Source organism: Kryptolebias marmoratus, linkage group LG2 (assembly GCF_001649575.2).
Source record: "Kryptolebias marmoratus isolate JLee-2015 linkage group LG2, ASM164957v2, whole genome shotgun sequence".
Lineage (NCBI taxonomy): Eukaryota > Metazoa > Chordata > Actinopteri > Cyprinodontiformes > Rivulidae > Kryptolebias > Kryptolebias marmoratus.
Window position 1 is genome coordinate 12,071,958 of NC_051431.1, and position 18,974 is coordinate 12,090,931.

The following is an 18,974-nucleotide window of genomic DNA, read 5'->3' on the forward strand; positions in this document are numbered from 1 at the left end:
TCATTAAAGCACAAGGTTTAAAGGATTAAACTGAAGTGTTTTCCTCCAATAAAGAGTCACAATAAAAGTTTTATCCAGTCAGAGCAGGGTGGGGTGTATTGTCTGATTGACAGCAGGTCAGCTCAACGAGGAAGTTCTACTCAAGCAGCGCCTGAAACTGGCAACCTGGATGACTGAGGACCATTTGTATGTTAGGATTACCTTTGTAGTAAACTTTGCCTACAGAACAATATACTTATTAAATTACATTTTTCTTAAGATCGTTTGCCAATTTTTGTAAAGGACAACCAAAATGTTTTGCGGACGACCAGGTGTCTACCCCTGTGAATGACGAACTAAATGAATAGTATGAAATTTAACACATCAGTAATTACTTGTTTAATTTCCCCTGTCACAGGTGACGTGATCATCCAACAGTTTGAGAGCTTTCTCTCTGTTCAGGCTAGAGATGAACGTTTCCTCTCCTTTCAACCACTGCAGCAGCGGGTTGATGTGTTCCTGCACTCAGCAATTGGCAAGTCTCACCCTGAGCTCTCAAGGTTCTGTCAGATCCTCCTACTACTCTCCCATGGACAGGCCACAGTGGAGCGTGGATTCTCAGTTAACAAGCAGGTCGAAACCTGCAATATACAAGAAGAGACGATGGAGGCTCTGAGGTTGATCTGCGACAAGGTCAGTGTCTGTGGGGGTGTTCTGCAGGTACCTCTGACCAAGGAGCTGCTGGCTTCTGTTGCCTCTGCAAGGTCAAAGTACAGGATTTATCTGGAACAGCAACGAAAGAAGAAAGAAACTTCCACACAGAGCCTTAAGAGGAAAGCAGCTGAAGCTGAGTTAGAAGAGCTGGAAAAAAAGAGAAAAGTTCTACAAGAGGTGTGCGATTCTCTGCAAAAAGATGCAGATCAGTTGGCAGAGCAGGCAGAGGGAAAGTCAGGTTCTTTAATGGCCCAACTGATTACCAAGTCCAATGTCTTGAGAAAGAGATGTAAAGAAAAACTCAGTGAGCTGGTGCAAACTGAAGAGTTGCTGGAATGCAAAGCAACTGCACTGAAGCACATGTAATGATTACTGTGTTTATTTCTTATTCACCATTGTTCAACAAAGTTACTTTAAAATAGCTACGAGTCTTGTTGTAACCCAAGCTATATTTTCTTAAACCTAGTCGTGGTTCAGTTTCTTCTTTTGAACTTATTTCTTTCCACTGTATCTCAGTTCTGTTGTAGGTTTGAGATTCACTGATTTCATTGAAAACAGCAGTTTTGTAAATCAAAGATTTGTTGCTTAATAAAACAAAGTGACGATAAGGTCTTGAATTTATTTTGGAAGGTCTTTAAAAAGTCTTGAAAAGGTATTGAAATTAACTTCATTATTCCTGCATATACCCTGTAGAAAGATAAAGTTTCCTTACTATTATCATTTCTGCCCACTGAGCTCCACAGCTACCCTGCTTCACATATAAGATATGAAGCCATTATTGTATAAAATAGGGAAGTTACTATCATTCTCCCTACTATTTTGCTGTTTCAGGGGTCAGATTTTAGTGAATGATGATGATTCTGTTCACGTTTAGTGCTCGAGCAAACTTGAAATTGTGAATCTTGTAAATTTTGTCTGAAAAGTTATTTAACTCCAAGCCTGTCTGCTGCTTTAACAGTGAAATACATTGACTGCTTCCTTAATTTAACATTTTTCCACAATAGTATTAGATTACTTTCCTTAAACAAAAAGTTTAAGTTTTACTAAACATGGTGACCTGACATGACTTTAGTACATTAATCTTAGTTAAAGTTACTTTTAGCTACTTAATGCAACCTAAAAGTGGGATTTAACTGTATGTAGTCTCTGAATGTTTTACTTCTTTCATGTGTGAAATCAGAGGATATGACGTCAGATATTATACAGCATTTAGTTACTGAAGACAAAGGTTAACTTGAAGATGCCAGAGAAAGTGATCTCTTGATAAACAACACTTTATTTGACATAAATCTTCATAACAGTGACTAATAAATACAGAGAAGATAAATTTTATAAACAAGCACAGTGCTTCAGCTTAAAGTGTCAGCTTAGGTTAAAATGCTTGAACTGATTGGTGACTAAAATTAATTATAGATTGTTTTCACTCCATCCTACCTTGCCGTAGTATTTTTATGTAAAAACAAACACACAGTCTTTGTTAAGAGCTTTTAATCCTTATCATAAAAAAATTAAATAAAGTATAAGAATTTACTTATTTTCTTTGTAATTCTATAGAGACAGAGTAGAACTAAAATGATATTGTTTGCATAAGAGTTGAAGAAATATACATATATAAAGTGAACATTCATACAATAATGATAGAATCCTGTTAATATGTAAATATTGTCACAAAACTCAGAGACATGAATACCATCGATTGGAAAGAGATGGTTCGTTCTAAATGCCCCAATTTTAATTAAATGCAGTAAAAAATTAAAAAAAATCTGAGCTTTCAGTGGCTCGACTTTTCCTCCGTGCAGTGTCGACGAGATAAACAGTAACTACTGCAAGTTTTTAATCTCGTTAACTTTATTTGCAGTTACTGACCCGGTTGGTTGGAGTTAAGAAGAGCTTTGTGTGACACTGTCCTTATCCAGCTATAAATACAACTAAACCTTTCATCAACAATGTGTCGGTTTCTGCCGGACGTTCGTGGAGTCATCGTGTTTGTTGACGTCGGCTGAACCCACGCAGGAAAGCAGGATCGCCTGAGGTGGGATCAGCTTTTCATCCTGACGCTGTAGCATCATTCACAGGCTACATCATTGTTATGCAAACAAAAACAATGATAATGACTGCCTTAGTAATTACCGTAACAGTAACTACTGGTTTTCATTTTACATGATTATTTTTTTTTGTTATCTTAACATAATTTCTCAAAGGTTTACCTGTCACCATTAATGCAAGTATGAGGAAAAAGCTGTGCCTCTACGCAGGATTTCATTTAAAGTGTCTCGTAGATTGATGCAAAATATCTGATTTGCTGATAAACAACTAAAAACAGACAAGAGTTGCGCCAAGGTGCTGCACAACAACCATTAAACAAGACCAAAAGCAATCACATACAGCTCATTAGGACTCTGTGAAACTAATTAAAAACAAAATGCAATTACTTATAATCCATTCAAAGCCTGTTTTAAATAATAAAATCCCTTTTGGTTGAAGTTTAACTGTCTGAAGCTGGAACTCAACCCTTTAAAACCAAACAGCTGCCAATCAGGAAAAAATTAATGAATTATATTTTATGTATATTTTAAAAAGCACCTCAAAATTCAACAACACAATTTACAACTTACAAAGTAATGAAAAATATGGCATTAACATTGCCTGAAAGAGATCTGAGACAAGTTTTCTGCAACATTATTTTGTTTTTCTGACCCTTCTCTGCAGATTTTATCATAAGGTTTGTTCATTTCGCTGCATAAGAATGTAGAAAAGCTGTTTGTCTTAATCTGAAACTGACTCTTTGCTACACGTTTTGTGCTTGCTCGTGTTTTATATTATTAATGACTGTCTCACCCCTCCTCTGATGAAACCCCACGATGGGGGAGAGATAAGTGCTAGCTTGGCTGTGAATGGAGGATGACAACAGACGCTCGTGTTTCTCTCTCTCTCTCTCTCTCGGTGCCGTAGTGAACGCTCCTCCTGCTGCAGTCACAGCGAGGCAAAGAGGAGACGGCGATGGTGGAGCGAGGCAGGGCGGGGCTGCTGAGTAACAGAGGCAGGAGAGGGAGGAAGCTGCTCAGCAGGCGACCAGGAAACAGGGAGGAGGAGGAGGAGGAAGAGGAGGAGAGTGAATCCACAGAACGTGAGGTGCCGGCAGCAGATGTGGGAAGGGAGGGGCGGGGGGGGGGGAGCTTCCAGACTGGATGGACCCAGCAATGCCTTGATGGAGTATGGGCCAGGTTTTAGGATTCTCCCACTGCCGTAAGTCTGGGGTTTGTTTCGGTTCGGTGTGCGCGTTTGTCTGCAGGAGAGCTGCTTTTCCAAATCGTCATGGGTTTCCAACTTGCCGTCTTTTCTGTTTTTGCTAACTGTTCTGAGCATCGTATGTGTGTTAGCTCAGCCCTTCCTCCTCTCTCCTGCTCCTACCTTAAACAAACACCGGACGGACGGCTGCAGCACAGCAGCAGACCTTTTTTTTCATCTTGTCTTATCTTTGCTTGATTTGATTGTGAAGCCTTTGCATGCAGGCGTGTTAGGTCATTTCACCCTGAAAGCTTCTGCTGTTTGCCTTTCATTGCATACATTTCTCTCAGTGTCCAGCTGATCTAATAGATTAAAGTGGCTGAGTAGCTTGTGTTCATTTCATCTGCTGAACAGAATATGCCGCATTTATTTGCTCTGCCTGGTTGATTTATATACGACAGTATCATGCTGGCTATGTGATGTAGTGAAGGCCTTTTACCTCTGTGAGAATAACTCAACCAGTGACCTAATGTATGCACCTAAATGGACAAACAAAGGGATTGTTTACTGGCTTGTAACGTCATTTTATCAAAACATTGATATCAGTCGGTCATATCAGTATATGCTGATGTTAAACACTCTCATTAAATCAGCTTTTCAGTTCTCTGAGAGTCCTTAAAGCACATTAAAGTGTTCACAGTTCTTCGAACAATCTACTAAAGTGTGTGTTGGTGCAATGTTTTTTTGTTATTTATCAATAGAACGCCTTTACGGAGCATCTGAGAGGAACATTTGTAAGATTAACGTGATTAATGCTCATTTTTATTCACGTGGATTTGTTTCTTTCAGAGGAATATGGCTCCGTGGCATCAACTCCAGACTCAACGCCTCCCTGTACCGATGGTAAGAACCAGCCATTAATTTCATGATTTCAGCTAAAACAGCTGCTAAGTTGTTTTTCTAAGCTTAGTATAAAAAAAAAGATCCACAGGCGAAGGAAGGAAGCCCCTTTATTCTCTGGCAGGAAGGGATTTCTTTCTATTTTTAAAGAGGCTTTTATCCTTAGATGCCACAAACGAAATGACACACCTGGATGCTTTTATCTGACGTACCCATTCAGTGAAGATGAGATTACTCTCCATACAGAACGCTAACTTCAAACTACAACACAGCTGCTGCAGTCGTTTTAATCCAATTACCTGTCAGCTGTTGCCCAAAGCATTCACTGTCAAATGGGTTGATACCTACTGCTTAGTTTGATGCACAAGTTTTCCTTCAAAAGGGCCAGATTGTCTTGTATCATTTTATAATCTGTAGCTCTTTAAATGTTCTGAAGGTGTTTTAAAGTTTTTCTTTGGATTTGGGTTCCTTTTTCCTTCATTTCCTGCTCAGTTCTTGTCCCTCGCCACGACAGCCTAATGTGCAGCGTTAATGAGCACAGTGGACACGGGGAGGATGTGTGTTTATAGATTCACAAAAGAAAATTAGAACACGCTGTGTTTTTGTGACAAAAGGCTCCTCGAAAGTAAAATTAAAAAAAAAGGGATAGCTCAAAACGTTCGCCCAGTATTGACTGTTTGTGTTGTGTTTGCCTTCATCTAGGTGGAAATGAGGAGTCAGAGGTGTTTGAGCTGCAAACAGCCAGAGAGTGGTCTGACGATGACGACGACGACGAGGCGGGAGATCCCGATGACGACGAAGGACAGGCTTCTTCCTCGTCCATCTGGGGCACCCCTCGCCAGAACTCTTTTGAGCTGACTTTCTCCTACATCGCCATCGCGGAGGCAGAAGCCGTCGGAGCCTCGCGGCACCACCGCGAGCGGCGCAGGGGCGCCTCCCGGGCATGTCGCGCCCCTTTGATCCGAACAGACACTCTGGAAACGCTGCTGGACTCCCCCGACGTGGACTGGGACCCTCAGGCTTTTCTCGGTCGAGAGGAGGAGGAGGAGGAGGGAGCATCGCAGGAGAGGGTCGAACCGAGGACCGTGAGCCCTGCAGGAAGAAGGGGCGAGGAGCAAACCGAACCTGCTGCGATTCAGTCCGCTCCCCAAACTACGGACTTAGAAACTCACGGGACAGATGCAGGAGTCCAAAGAGCGGAGGCTTTGAGTCAGAATGTCCAACAGAACCCCCCACAGACAGTCCAGGGTAAGAAACAGGACGTATTAGTACAGTGTGCAGTGAAGTGTGTAATAAACTGGAGTACACAGTAAGTAATTACTTCTTTCATTTTACCATTAAGCCTTTTTTCATTTAATCTGCTGATTGGATCTCTGAGCTGTCTCATTGGATTAGAGAGTCAACATATCAAACACAACATCATTTATGGACTTTATTTGTTATTTGCAAACATTTCTGGGTTGTTTTTCGAACAGAATGTACTCTTCTTCATTATTACTCTCTGTACCCAGTCTGTTCTATCACCTTTAGCCTTCAGTTTCTCTCTGCTGCCTGTAATGATTTATATCAAACCCTTTCATACATGCCAGGAGCTGAGTATAAAGTCAGACGTACAGTAAGATGACCTCTTCTTCTGTTTCTCCCGAGGCACACGTGATCTGACGTGACAGAGGCACAAACTAAAATAAGACACTTCAAAAGTCAGAGGGCCTTTAAGGGGATACTGCAGCTCTTTTGCAGATGAGTTTGTGGAAAGATTATGAGCAGTTAATATCTTACCTACTGTAAGATATTGTTCAAGACCAGAGAGGATAGCTGTTGTCTTTCACAGTTATTTACAGAGTATTTTATGGTTATTTGCGACCTCAGATAGCTGCAGCAGCTAGCTGTAGCACTTCCAGTGTACACTGAGGGGTTTCTGTCAGGAATATTATAATATTTCTGCCAGAACAACCATGTCCCGTAAACTTGACGCAACATTTTTGAGATGGAAGTTGTTTTAAAACAACAGCAGTCGTAGCCATTCGCTTGTCAAATCAGTTCGAATTGAACTTTTTTTTTATTTTTGTCAAAAGAAAAGAGATCTATAACAACAACAATTGGTGATGTTCTCTTGTAGATGTGGCTGAGGACGCACTATAAACTACGAACTATAAATTAAATATCCGACACGTGATTCTGCAGCGCTCCTGAACAAATCCAGCTCATTCAGACGAAGCAGCATGTCTGATGTAGTTTACTGACGCCGTCACCGTAGTAACCTCACCTCTCTTTTCCCAGCAGTAGCAGCCTCACCGACCCCGGAGCCCGGGTCTCCTGTCACCATGGAAACCATCTCGGTCACGCTGCTCGCATCTGCGCGACACGCGGACCGAGCGAGCTCGCCGCCGGCCGCCGTTGGCCTCAACTCTCAGGAACAGCTCGTCAGCGATCACTGGTTTTCAGCACACGACCTAACAGAGGAGCAGGCAGCGTACGCCCACATAGCAGGTGCGACGCCACCACCCGGCTGCGTTTGTTACGTCGCTTTTTGTGTCTGCCGTCCCTCTCCCCAACCCTGTTGGTCCGTCTTCGTCTTGTTGCTCGGATAATCTTCCACTCAGCTCACAAATCAATACTTTAATCAAAGAAAAGATCGAATTTCACTCTCAGCATCCACCTTCAAGAGCAAAGGCAGAAGGCCTGGCTGTTCTGTTGCTCTCCACAGGAACATCTGGGATTTTAGGAAGAATTAGCTAATTGGGTGGGAACATTCCTGGCTGTGGCCGACTTTCTACAGTTGTTATCTACATGTACTGTAGTTTGTGACTTGCAGTGAGTGTGCAAAGTTTCTCTCAGTGCAGATTTGTGGGAACTAGAGGGAAACAGAAGAAATAAGATTCTGTCTTCCAGCCTGATGGCACCTCAGATGGACAACCTGCTGCGGTCAGAAAGGAGCTCTGGCTCATGTTAGCGGTAAACACTCAGGCCATGAATGACTGTGTGGTCAGACTGACGACAGAGTTCAGTGGGTCACAGTTAAAGGATTCACTAGAGATTTCATGGGTTTTTTTAACCACTTGCTAATATGACAGAGGATCAAACTTCAAAGTTATATCCGCTGCGTTATATCAGAACTAGCTTTGAATGTGTGGGGTGGTATTTGGGAAAGAAATCTGAATCTTTTATTGGTTATTAGTGTGCTCAAAAAGTCCCAACATGGCTTCTTTTACAAACAGATTTAATCAAACACTCTCTAAGGTAAAGAAAGACTATATGTGTGTGTGTGTGTGTGTGTGTGTGTAGTGGCATTAATATTGTTCCTTTTTAGGCTGCCAAATTATTGCGTGTTAGAAGCAAACTGTTGCTAATTTAGCAGCTAATTTCTCAAAAACCGAAGTCAGTCTGAGCTCTGGTTCTGGTTCTGGTTCTGGTGGTTTCAGACCTCTGATTCTGTGTCAGAATCCACATTATTTGCAGCAAGTCAGCTACATGGACAAAAATATGCAGAAATTTGTCTAATTATCACAGTTTTTAGATAAAAATATGCCTTTTATTTAAGCCTTTTCAAGTATTAAAACCATTAAATTAAATAAAGTAAAAATGTAAGCTTTTAGATGCTTTTTTGTGTCCAATATTAGGACAAAAAAATCAGTTCCTGTTTTAGATGTCACTGACATTTAAATATGACTATAAACCCTAAAAATGAGTATCATGAATTCATTTGAAATCTGGTGAATTGTTACTGAAGTCCACACGTTATTAAGTTTGTAAATAACGAGGAGGGGTATAAGAGCTGTCACTTTGAGCGTGGAGCTCCGGTGGTCTTGAAGAGTGACGGGCGGGGCTGTGGACGCGATTATTTTGGGCTGTCGGGGCTTCGCTGAGCCAAAAACAGCTCAAAGGGGCGAGGGCAGTCCAAGCGGGGAGGCAGAGAGGGTCGCAGGGTGTGGAGAAAAACTGCAACAGCGACCAAAATGGCCACGAAAGGTGAGCCCTTTTTCAACTCAAACTGCATATTTTGCTCCTGTTTTAACTGTAGCTGACGGAGACCCACTGCAAAGATTTGCTGGTTTCACGTTCAAACCAAGTGGGAGCAAGCAGCAGATTTAAGCGTGGACAGAGTGGTGCAGTCGTCACCTTTTCACGTTGATGTAGTGGAGTAAAGGTCAGCTCGGGAGACGACTGAGCAGGTTCCTTTGCTCTCAGCGGACTCAGCGCCTCTGTTGGACTTTAACCTCACGGCCGCTCAGACAGTTAGGCAGAATCTGGATCCGTGGCCTTTATTCAAATAATTCTCTGCTATTCGAATAAGTTCAAGCTGAGCTGCTGCTGGCGGACAGCTGTCACGGTGAATAATGTTACCGTTTCAGTGTTTTCACTCTGAGTGGAGTCACTTCTGTGACAGTTTTGTGCACGTTAATGAGCTGGAAGGACACAAGTAAAGTCTCAAGTGATGCACACATAAGCCACGTCGTTCATGTTTTTATCAAGTACTGCCGGAACGCGAAGGTGGAGCGATAGTGTTTGTTTTTTGTTTGTTTGTTTGTTTGTTTTTTGCCCGTGTCTGTGACTGTATGTGTGTGTATGTTTGCACCGTTAGCAATATACCTCATAAACCACCAATTTTAAAGAGACTTTCAGAAAGTAATCGTTTTGTTGACATCTGTAACTGGTTAACTTTTGGAGTCAGCTCAATTTAAGATGGCCGCCACAACACAGTAACCTTAGCAAACACAAAAACTACTATAAGTCAGTCAGTTTTACAGATATTTACATAAAACTTGGTGTGTTAGTTGCTGAGATTGTACTTTGAGCTCTAACTGAGTGTGCAGGATCTGTTTAAAACTTTCCCAATAGTTATTGGAATCAACTCCACTTGTCTGTTAGCAAAATACCTCATGAACCACTGGACAGATTTTAATGAAACTCTCAGAAAGTAATCATTGGATGTGCATCTACAGCTGATTATCTTTTAGAGTCAACCCAGTTCAAGATGGCCACCACAGCCAACTGACCTTAGCGAACAGAAAACAGCCTAAAACTCAATTAGTTTTACAGATATCGAGTGCAGTGATGTTTATAAATGCCTGAACTGCTGTCAGTGGTTCTGCTTAGTTTTACTGAATGACAAACACAACGCACCGACATTACTTTGATTGCAGTTTAGCCCTAAAGTTCTTCACAAAGTATTCAGGTAAACAGTAAAACATGCCTCTGAGGATGCCTACGTCTCCACGGCAGCTGTTGCCGAGTGACAGAGAGGGGAAATGACAGCCTGACGTCTGGCAGCAGGTGATCGGCCGTGTTTAAATCTGCTCGACTGCTCGCTTCTCTCTCTGAGCCGGCGGCTAAATTTAGCCCCGGGCCCGGACCTGTCGCTGCTGCCGGGGGATCTCTCACAATTGATGGGGGAAGTTCCCCGTTCACATCGCGTGGCGTCTCTGGACTTTCTTCCTCATCGTGTCCCTCGAATAAGACAGAGAAAACTTTGTCTGTCTTCCGTCACAAGTTTCGCTTTAAGTCACAGGAGCTGAGGGGTTCAGGTGACGCCGCTGCAGCAGTTTGTTAGAGCGGGGCTGTCAAACTGTGGGACACATGGGGGACAAAATTCAAAACTTGGTCTTAGCTGAAGGCCAATAAACACATAAATTAAATCTGGTTTGCTGTGGAGTGCGCAGAAATTCACAAGTTTCTTCTCATTCTCTAAAATTCAGTGATTTGGAAGGAAACAGCGGCTCTGTTTTGCCTTTGCTGATGTCAGATTTTTGTGTTTTTGCTCCGATCCCTGTCATCCCCCCGTCCACCTCCCCGTCTTCCAGTGATGGACCTGATCCACTGGAAGGAGACGGAGCGGACCGGCATGGTGCTGACCGGGCTGGTGGTGGGCCTGCTGTCCCTGTTCCAGCTCAGCATCATCACCGTCGTCTCCACCGTCTCCCTGGCCGTCATGTGCTTCACCATCTCAGTGCGCATCTATTACCACCTACTCCACATCCTCAGCTGGGGGGACGGGGAGCATCCCTTCAAGTAAGACACTTCTGTGTGAATAAGGACACCAGGACGGCCCTTCATTTTCTTTCTGGTCCCAGATTTTTCAGAGTTGTGACTGAGCACAAAAACTTTAGGGACGATTATTACGTTTTTGAGGATTCTATATGAAAATATTTACAGTATGAGTTTAAGACAGATGTTCAAACAGTGATAATTTCACTTATTTTGTATCAGATATACTTACACCGCTCAGTTCTCTCATTACCATTACTCTTCTTGCTGCTATCACAGCTAATAATAATAGCAGTTTCTTATTTACTGAGGGGAGCAGGAAGGAGCTGCATGCAGCATTGTTCAGATGTCCTCCTGCAGCTCGGCGCTCTTTGCTGAGCAGATGAAAAAATCTGGGGCAAAATATTAGATTTTGCACTTTTTTTATTTTATTTTAGCAACAGAAATTCGAAGGTATGCTGGTGCTGAGAAATGCTGTCAGGTGAAAGGTGGCCTCTGAGGACGGTGGGCTGCCTCCGATGAGCTTTAAACTGGAAAACCAAGTTTTAAAAAGCTTCAGCCCAGTTTACTGTCTGCAAATGAGCTGAAACGCCTCCAAGAACGTTTGTTTCAGAAACAAATTCGATCGAGGTTTGGCTAAAAAAAAAATCTCCTCACTGATTTTATTGGTTGCCTCCCTGACAAGCAGCTAATGTTTGAGAAAATCTCACAGGCTGGTTTGTAATTTTTGGTCTGAAGGGCCAACCTCTCCTAAACTCTGTGGTTCATGCAGATCGGATGTGAGGATTTCTTTCTTCCGTCCCACTGGCTGGCTTATTCGTCTGCGAGACCTGTTTCTTTAAAAAGAAAATAAAAAACAACTAATAGTTTCAAAGCTTTCAATAGAAACTGGGACCATCTGAAGGAGGCTAAGTGGACTGCAGCACGTATGAGCGTTAAGTCTTTAATAAAAAAAGGCTTTAGGATGTGTTTTATGGACATGACGGTCCTGGTGATCATCGGGATCTGAACCTGAAGAGTTTTCATCTGATTCCAGAGATCCAGCCGTCGGTTCAGGTTCATACTGGCGTGGTTGTTTATCCAGGACTCCCGCAAAGTCTTCCAACATTTCTCCGTGTTCAAAAAAGGCAAACATCCGGACAGCAGCGGCGTTCTTGGCCAGCCGGGGCACAGCGCTCGTAGTGAACTCCACCCCACAAACCATTGACTTAAACACTAAAAACAGTTTATTTAACTTTTAGGTGAAAGGATGTGTCCCTGCAATGTTGTGTGGATGTGTTTGACTAAATAACATTCATGAAATGTCAGGTTTGATTTCAGTTCAGCTTTAAAGAAAATTTAAGGCTCACATTTAAATCCAAATCATGAAAAAGCTGAAAGTACATCGTTATCCTTCATGGACTTATAAATAAAAAAGCTGGTTTCTTTGAACTCACACCTCATGAACTAACTGAATCTAAAAGGTTTGTTTCTTCAGAAAGGTGTTTTAGACGTAAGACGTTTGTGGAAAAATTAAACCAACTGTGTTTGTCTTAGGAAACAAACCTAACTACAAAGGCCTCGGAGGCTTTACCGTTTCCCCCCTTTTCTTTTTTTGTTTGAATGAACAGTTGATGCACAGCAGAGAGCTGAAGATACACTAAATTTGAAAAGCCTGGTGCTAGGTTGGTGTCTCCTTTTTGAGCGCTTGTCTCCGTCTTCCCTCAGGTCGTACTTGGAGCAGGACATCAGCTTCAGCGGGGAGCAGGCTGACCTGTTCATGCAGAAAGCCATCGTTCTGACTCTGTCTGCTGCTGAGTCTCTGAAGAGACTCTTTTTTGTAGGAAACCTTTTTGAATCTCTTAAGGTAAGATATCCTACGTGACCTGTGTGTGTGTGTGTGTGTGTGTGTGTGTGTGTGTCTCTGCTGTCTGGTATTTTGCTCCCATCCTCTGTAATCTTCCTCTGTTCGTCCTTTCAGATCCCCGGGAGCTTTCATGTGCCAGCTTTTGTCAAGTCAAAGCTAAAATTGATGCTCCTAAACGAGGACGCAACAAAGACAGCAGCTGTCAGCTTATAGATATTTACTGATTGTTTAGAAAATGATCTGTCCCGTTTGAATTAACCCTAAACTCTGGTCACAGTAAAAAAACGAAGTGATTTGTGCTCTTCCTATCTATTTTGTTCATTCCTCCCTTTCATTGTCCACTCATGACAAAACCTTCTGTTCGTTAGCACTGCAACTCTCAAAGATGAAGTCAGCTCTTTCATGCAGCATTTTGATTGGCTGATGCTTTGTTGCACCGATAAATCTAAAGCGGAGCAGCTTGACGTGCTTCCTGCCGACGTGATTAAACCTCCAGTCACTTGGTTAGATCACCTAATTTCAGCACTTGTCACTTTAGGTCGTGACAAAATGGCTGAACTAAGAAATCTGTTCCCAGTCAGACTTCAGTGGTGTTTCACGTCACAACCAATCAGTCTTTCCTTACGTTACGTGTACTTGTACTAAGTTATGACAGGTGACTTAGTGCAACATGTAGTTCATTCACTGGACATTATAATGAGGAAACTCTACAGCTAATCATCCGTTATTAAAACTAGCATTTCTTGAAGGAATGCATATCACCCGCCACCTTGCATTTCAAACCTTTAAACAAAGACATCTCCTGATCTGTTGGCCCTTACAGTACGTGATGGGGATGACTCCTAGCTACCACCACATTGAATTTCAGCATAACACCTGTACAGCCACTCAGGTTAGTTAATCAGTAGATGTCCGTTCACCGGTTCGTGAGATATTTTGCTAACAAACGGACAGCTGAACACAGACCAGCTCACCCAGCACCATGAAAGGCGAGTGATGAATGCTGTTTCTGGTTGTGTTTTATCTGAATCGTCCCTTTTAGTCCGTTTTGAAATGACTCTCACTGCAGCCTTCGAGGCGTTAGCAGCCCTCCTGATCTCTGGACCTCCTGCTCGCGGCTCTGACCTGCTCAGAATGTGAGCGGATTCATAAACAGAAACCTGCAACATTAGCCGGAGTCTTTTCCAGCCTGAGACAGAGGTGTCATATATCAGGGAGCTGCAGCGTCTTCCTGCTGACCCTGGCTCCCTTAGCGTGCCGACAAGACGACTCTCTGAAGGAAGGAGATTTAGACCGTGTCAGACCAGGATTGCTTTATATAGAACATGTTTGTATCTTTGATGTTAGACTAACTCCCTGCGGTTGTTTTGTTTTGTTTTTTCACACATTTTTGTGTTTTTGGGTCTTAGTTGCTGTTTCTGATGTACCTCGTGACGTACCTGGGAGACCTGTGCAATGGCCTTACTCTAATCATCATCAGTAAGAAACCGTTTCCATCAGCAGGTAACATTTATTACCAACAAGCCCCCCTGGACCACGTAATAACTCCTCTTCCTCTCCGTTTTCTGTCCTCTCCAGTCGTGATCGCTGTCTTTTCGTTGCCACTTTTTTATAAACAACATCAGGTAATGATCCTTCATATCAGCATTTCCTTCTGTCTTGCTACGACAGCTGCATTTATTTTGTCCTGAATGTGGCTCTACAGGAGGAGGTAGAGAGCTTCGTGGCGAAGATCCAGGCCCGCGTTGACAACACGAAGGACTTGTGAGTGTGGCGCCATCTTTTGGTTTGATGCTGCTATCAGCACCGCTGCTGTTTTTCTTACTGAGGGAACATCAAATACGAGTTTTATTGCAAATATTAGCTCTAAAACAAAACAACAGGTAATCCACTTTAATTCATGGAGGTCTGGTGGGTTTGTGTAATTTCTACAAAAATAAATGATTCAGTCGATTAAGCAGCATTGAAGAACTAAATATGTTCAATCCAATGAAGAGTGACGTTTAGGAGCAGTTAATACTCATAAAATCACATCCGGCTGTGATTCAGGGCATTAAATGGTTCCTGTCTGATAAAGTTTTCTGCTGTCTAATCTAATTATTATCATCAGCAACAAATTAATAGGATCTTATTGTGGAAATACAATTTTTAAACCCACTATGAGTTATCCAGCAGTCCTTTTGTTGTGTCTGAATTCAAACAATAATGAATGATAGCTGGTGGTGAACTGACCAATCAATGGTTTTGTGTTTGTTTTTGTTTGTTTTTTTTTTGTCAAGGAACTGTAAATTTCCTAACTAAGGCATTTATTTGACAATATTTTAACAGTCTCCAATCATTGAACATATGCTGTAAATAGAAACAACCAGTCGGGATGGACATTTTTAGCAGAAACACGTCAAATTAGTCAGTAGTTTGTTGTGATCTTTAAATTCCTTCATTTTTTTTAGTCGAATGGCTCATTATGGAGGAGGGGGGTATGCTGCCAGTACAGCTGAGCTCACCTGTGACTGTAGTTTCCACTTTATAATTCTTTCAAAATGAAGTAGGAAAGCAGAAACAAACGCTGGGTTTGATCTGAGTCTCTTATTTGTATTTTTTGAGGGATGGACTGAGCGGTAAGTGTTGTGTTTAAAAAAAAAAAGCTCCCCAACGAGCGAAGCACCGTCAGGAACCAACTTGGCGTGTCGCCAGCAGGTGCTGATGGGGAGAAAAAAAAAAAACAGCTGCGTACTGCAGCGTTGGTGCCGAGGCAGGACAGAAACCTGTCGGTTCCTGAGGTTCTGACCCCCGTCTCTGTCCTCCTCTCGCAGCCTGCAGAGACTCGTCCAGGGTGGCGGCCCTCCTCCCGATCCAACTCCCGGCGGCGCCAAGCCCAAAGCCCAATGAGCTGCTCGCAGAAAACGACTTCAGGGGAAGCTGCAAGCTGTCCCTCCCTCAGCCGTCTGTCCTCGGAGCGCCAGAGGGGGGCGCTCCAGAGACCCGAGACCTGACTAAGAAGTTATTTAAAAAGAGCAACGAGGAGGATTCTGCATGGTACTGTACACGCTGACCGGGTTTGAGTTGAAGGAGTTGGAGGAGAAACTCTTGCTGCTGATGTCAGAAGGGAACATCGTTTTGGGAAGTTTTTAATATGTAAAAAAAAAAAAAAAATCAAGGAGTAGATAGAGCTGTCCTTTAAATGTGGTCCCAGGAGAAACAGGGCGGACGGGAGGATAAAAACAGGGCTCATTATTAATCACAGCAGCATAAAACTAGCAATGATGTACATTTTCCTCCTCACTACTGTTTGTCTGTGTGAGCGTGTGAGAGCGACACTGTTTTCTACAAACAATCCAAGCCAGAACTGTTTTCTTTTCACCACGGCTTAACCTCCATTCACGCATCTCTCTTTTATACTCTGTTCTTTTCACCAACATCTGCTCCTTTCACTCCTTTATGGATGGAAATTCAAAAAAGAATTCATCCTAAAAGATAATCGAAACGCGTGAAGCCATGAGACGCAGCAGGTGCCTTTTTCTAACTGCACGGTCTCTTCCGTGCGTCGGACCACCGCTTCCTGGAGAACAGTGTTTTACAGAACTGTAAGTAAATCAGCTTCAGGAATAAAATAAAATAAAAAAAACAAAGAAACGATTCAGGATTCTCTGCTTTCGCTTTCAGTCGATGCTTTAAAAGCTTCCGTTGCCGTGGTTACCCTGAAGAGACGTCTCGGTGTGTTAACAGGTACACTATACTGCCAAAAGTATTCACTCACCCATCATCATCAGATCACTGAATTCAGGTGTTTTCGATCACTTCCACGGCCACGGGTGTAGAAAAACAAGCACCGCGGCGTGCAGACGTCACTGAAGTGGATGTGTGTGTGACGGGAGGCGGGCGGATCCTTTCGGCAGTGAAACTCGACGGCGTGTTGGCCTCAGATGTTCCGATGCGTACGATGAACTTGTCTTTCCTTTCAGTGTTACTAACCATACAAAACACCTTCAAGACGTTCTCACCCACATTTAACAGCATTGACGGGAGGCGGCGTGTGATCAGGTTGGATCTGAACTGAGCTGCTGCTGCTGCTGCTGCTTCAGTCAGACTGGTTTTAGAGAAAATCTCTCAGATGTTTGGGGTTTTATTGGTGTTGGGTGGGAAAAATGCCACTCAAAGTGTTGGATCACTGTACGAAATGTAAAAAAAAACCAGAATAGTGATTTCCAAGTGTTTCATACCCTGCACTTAAATAGGAGTAGTACTAAAGAACACTTTTTTAAAAAAAAACAGTATATATGTTTACTTTTAATGGGCCTTCAGCAATATACTTTTGAAGACGCTGGGGCAGGGACTGAGTTGTCCTCTGTAAACAGTTAGGAACGACTGAAATCAGCTGCTGGAGATCAGAAAAAACAAAGTCGGACCCGTTCCCCCCGGCTGATGGATTTCGGCTGATTTGGGATCTTCGTGGCGCGAATCGATTCGAAGCACTTTCTGTCCGTGACGCATCTGAGCAGTGGTAGTTTGGCTCCTTTGAAGTAAACGGTTAGTGTCTTACCTGTTGTGGACGGCTCTACCTTCTGTTTCATTCTGGCCGGGTTTAACGGGCCAATGGCTAGTCCGAGCGGGGTTAAGGCCACAGTGGTTTGCCGGTAGCTTGAAGCAACTCCACCCTCCGGAGTTCCCTCGCTGTATCGTCATAAATCTTTAAATTGCTTTCAGTTATGCAGAACTCTGTGATCATTTGGAAGTGGAAATAGCGGTGGCAGCTAGCTGTAGCACTCCTAGAGCAGCCTGGAGCACTTCCTGCAGGAATATCATAATGACTAGCCGTCAGCTCATCGATCCGGTCAGTCAGAAAACGACCTTGAACAGGTAAGACATTTACCGTTCACAACCTGTCCGCTTCTAAAGATCTGAACTACCCGTTTTAACGTGACTAGTTCTCCTCTTCAGAGAAGAAGGCAGCATTTCAGGGGGGTTTTTTCTGTATTTTTTTTCTCAGCTTGAAAGCTTTAACTTGCATTTCTTTCCGCAGCGGCCAAACGTGATCACTGACATCTGTTTTTCAGAAAAACCACCGAAGCGTTTAATTAGTTGGCTTTTAAGTCGTTTTTAAAATAGATAAAAGGGTAGACGTGTTATGCAACTTCTTCTGTTTTTGTATTTTTGGATGCAGGGTTGTAAATCCAAACATGAAAGAGACTTTTGTTGGATTTCAAATCAGTGTCACAGTGCTGCACCAGTTCTTTTGTATTCTGGAAAACAGACAGACTTTTAACCTTGGAGGGGAAATAAACACAATAAAAAATAAATAAAACAAGATCGTGGTGTGACTCTTTTGTTTTTGTTTTAACAGAGACTGTTTACAAATATGTAGAAAAAATCCTGTCAACTCCTTGGTTTGTTTTGTGTGTTAGCTCTGCTCATGTTTTCTTTGTAGTTGTAAATAAGTTCAGGAAATGATCAAGACTTTAACATTTAGAGGAACATGGAGCTTGGGGGGGGGGTCTGTCCACACAGGAGCATGTTTGTGAATGTGCAGAAGTGTGTTTTTAATCATTTCAGCCTCATAAGGTTTAGATTAGCTTGTGATTTCAAACATGATTTAAGTTTTACTGTAAAAAAAACAGCTCATTCAGTCAAACTGTTGTTGCAGCTTCAGCCACAAGATGGCGACAGAGGTCAGGGATTTGGTTTCCAGTTTGGATGATAGATTTGAGGCCATGAAAGATGAAAAGTAGTTTTTTTTTTAAACATCTAATCAGAAAAAAAGTCAAAATGATTTTATGAACTTAATGTTCTCGTTTGTGGTCATAAACTCTCGTTTTAAAGCAGGTCAGAGTGAGTTTATTACAGGGAGGACAAGTCTGGACTCGTTCCAACACTGACATCATTTATCTTCAGTCAGAAAGGAATGAATGAGTGAAGCAAACTTCTGGTATTAATGAGTGAATCCTCATTCAGGATTGCTGTTTGCTTCACACTTTGTGTTGTTTTAGTCCGTCATATATCAAAATGTTCAGCTTATTTCAGGTAAGCCGAGCTGTGACTTTTGTTTTTTTATACTTTTCAAAACATCCATCCATTTTCTTTAACCGCTTCTCCATTCCAGGTTGCGGGTAGCTGGTGCCTATCCCTAGCGGTCACTGTGCAGTCACATGGGACAGGTCGCAAGTCCATCGCAAGGCCACATATAGACGAACGAGACAAACAACCATTCACACTCTCACCTAGGGACAATTTTAGAGTCATCAATTAACCTAACATGCATGTTTTTTGGTCTGTGGGAGGAAACCGGAGTACCCGGAGTAAACCCACGTGTTCACAGGGAGAACAT

At 42.7% G+C, this 18,974-nt stretch overlaps 1 protein-coding gene across 3 annotated transcripts; it reads left to right on the top strand.

Moving 5' to 3' along the window:
- The first annotated feature begins 3,872 nt into the window (after positions 1-3,872).
- Positions 3,873-16,783, top strand: rtn2a (reticulon 2a). 3 transcript variants are annotated; one of them, XM_017424780.3, is made up of 10 exons: positions 3,873-3,939; positions 4,771-4,824; positions 5,524-6,069; positions 7,102-7,311; positions 10,623-10,830; positions 12,514-12,652; positions 14,062-14,131; positions 14,231-14,277; positions 14,358-14,416; positions 15,466-16,783. In XM_017424780.3, exons 1-10 carry the CDS (start codon positions 3,909-3,911, stop codon positions 15,539-15,541), a joined length of 1,440 nt encoding a protein of 479 aa, XP_017280269.1. In that variant the 5' UTR covers positions 3,873-3,908; the 3' UTR covers positions 15,542-16,783. The 3 variants fall into 3 exon arrangements, with proteins under 3 accessions (XP_017280269.1, XP_017280271.1, XP_017280273.1); XM_017424782.3 differs by having other exon boundaries at positions 7,105-7,311; XM_017424784.3 differs by lacking the exons at positions 3,873-3,939; positions 4,771-4,824; positions 5,524-6,069; positions 7,102-7,311 and adding an exon at positions 8,646-8,790.
- Positions 16,784-18,974: the final 2,191 nt, after the last annotated feature.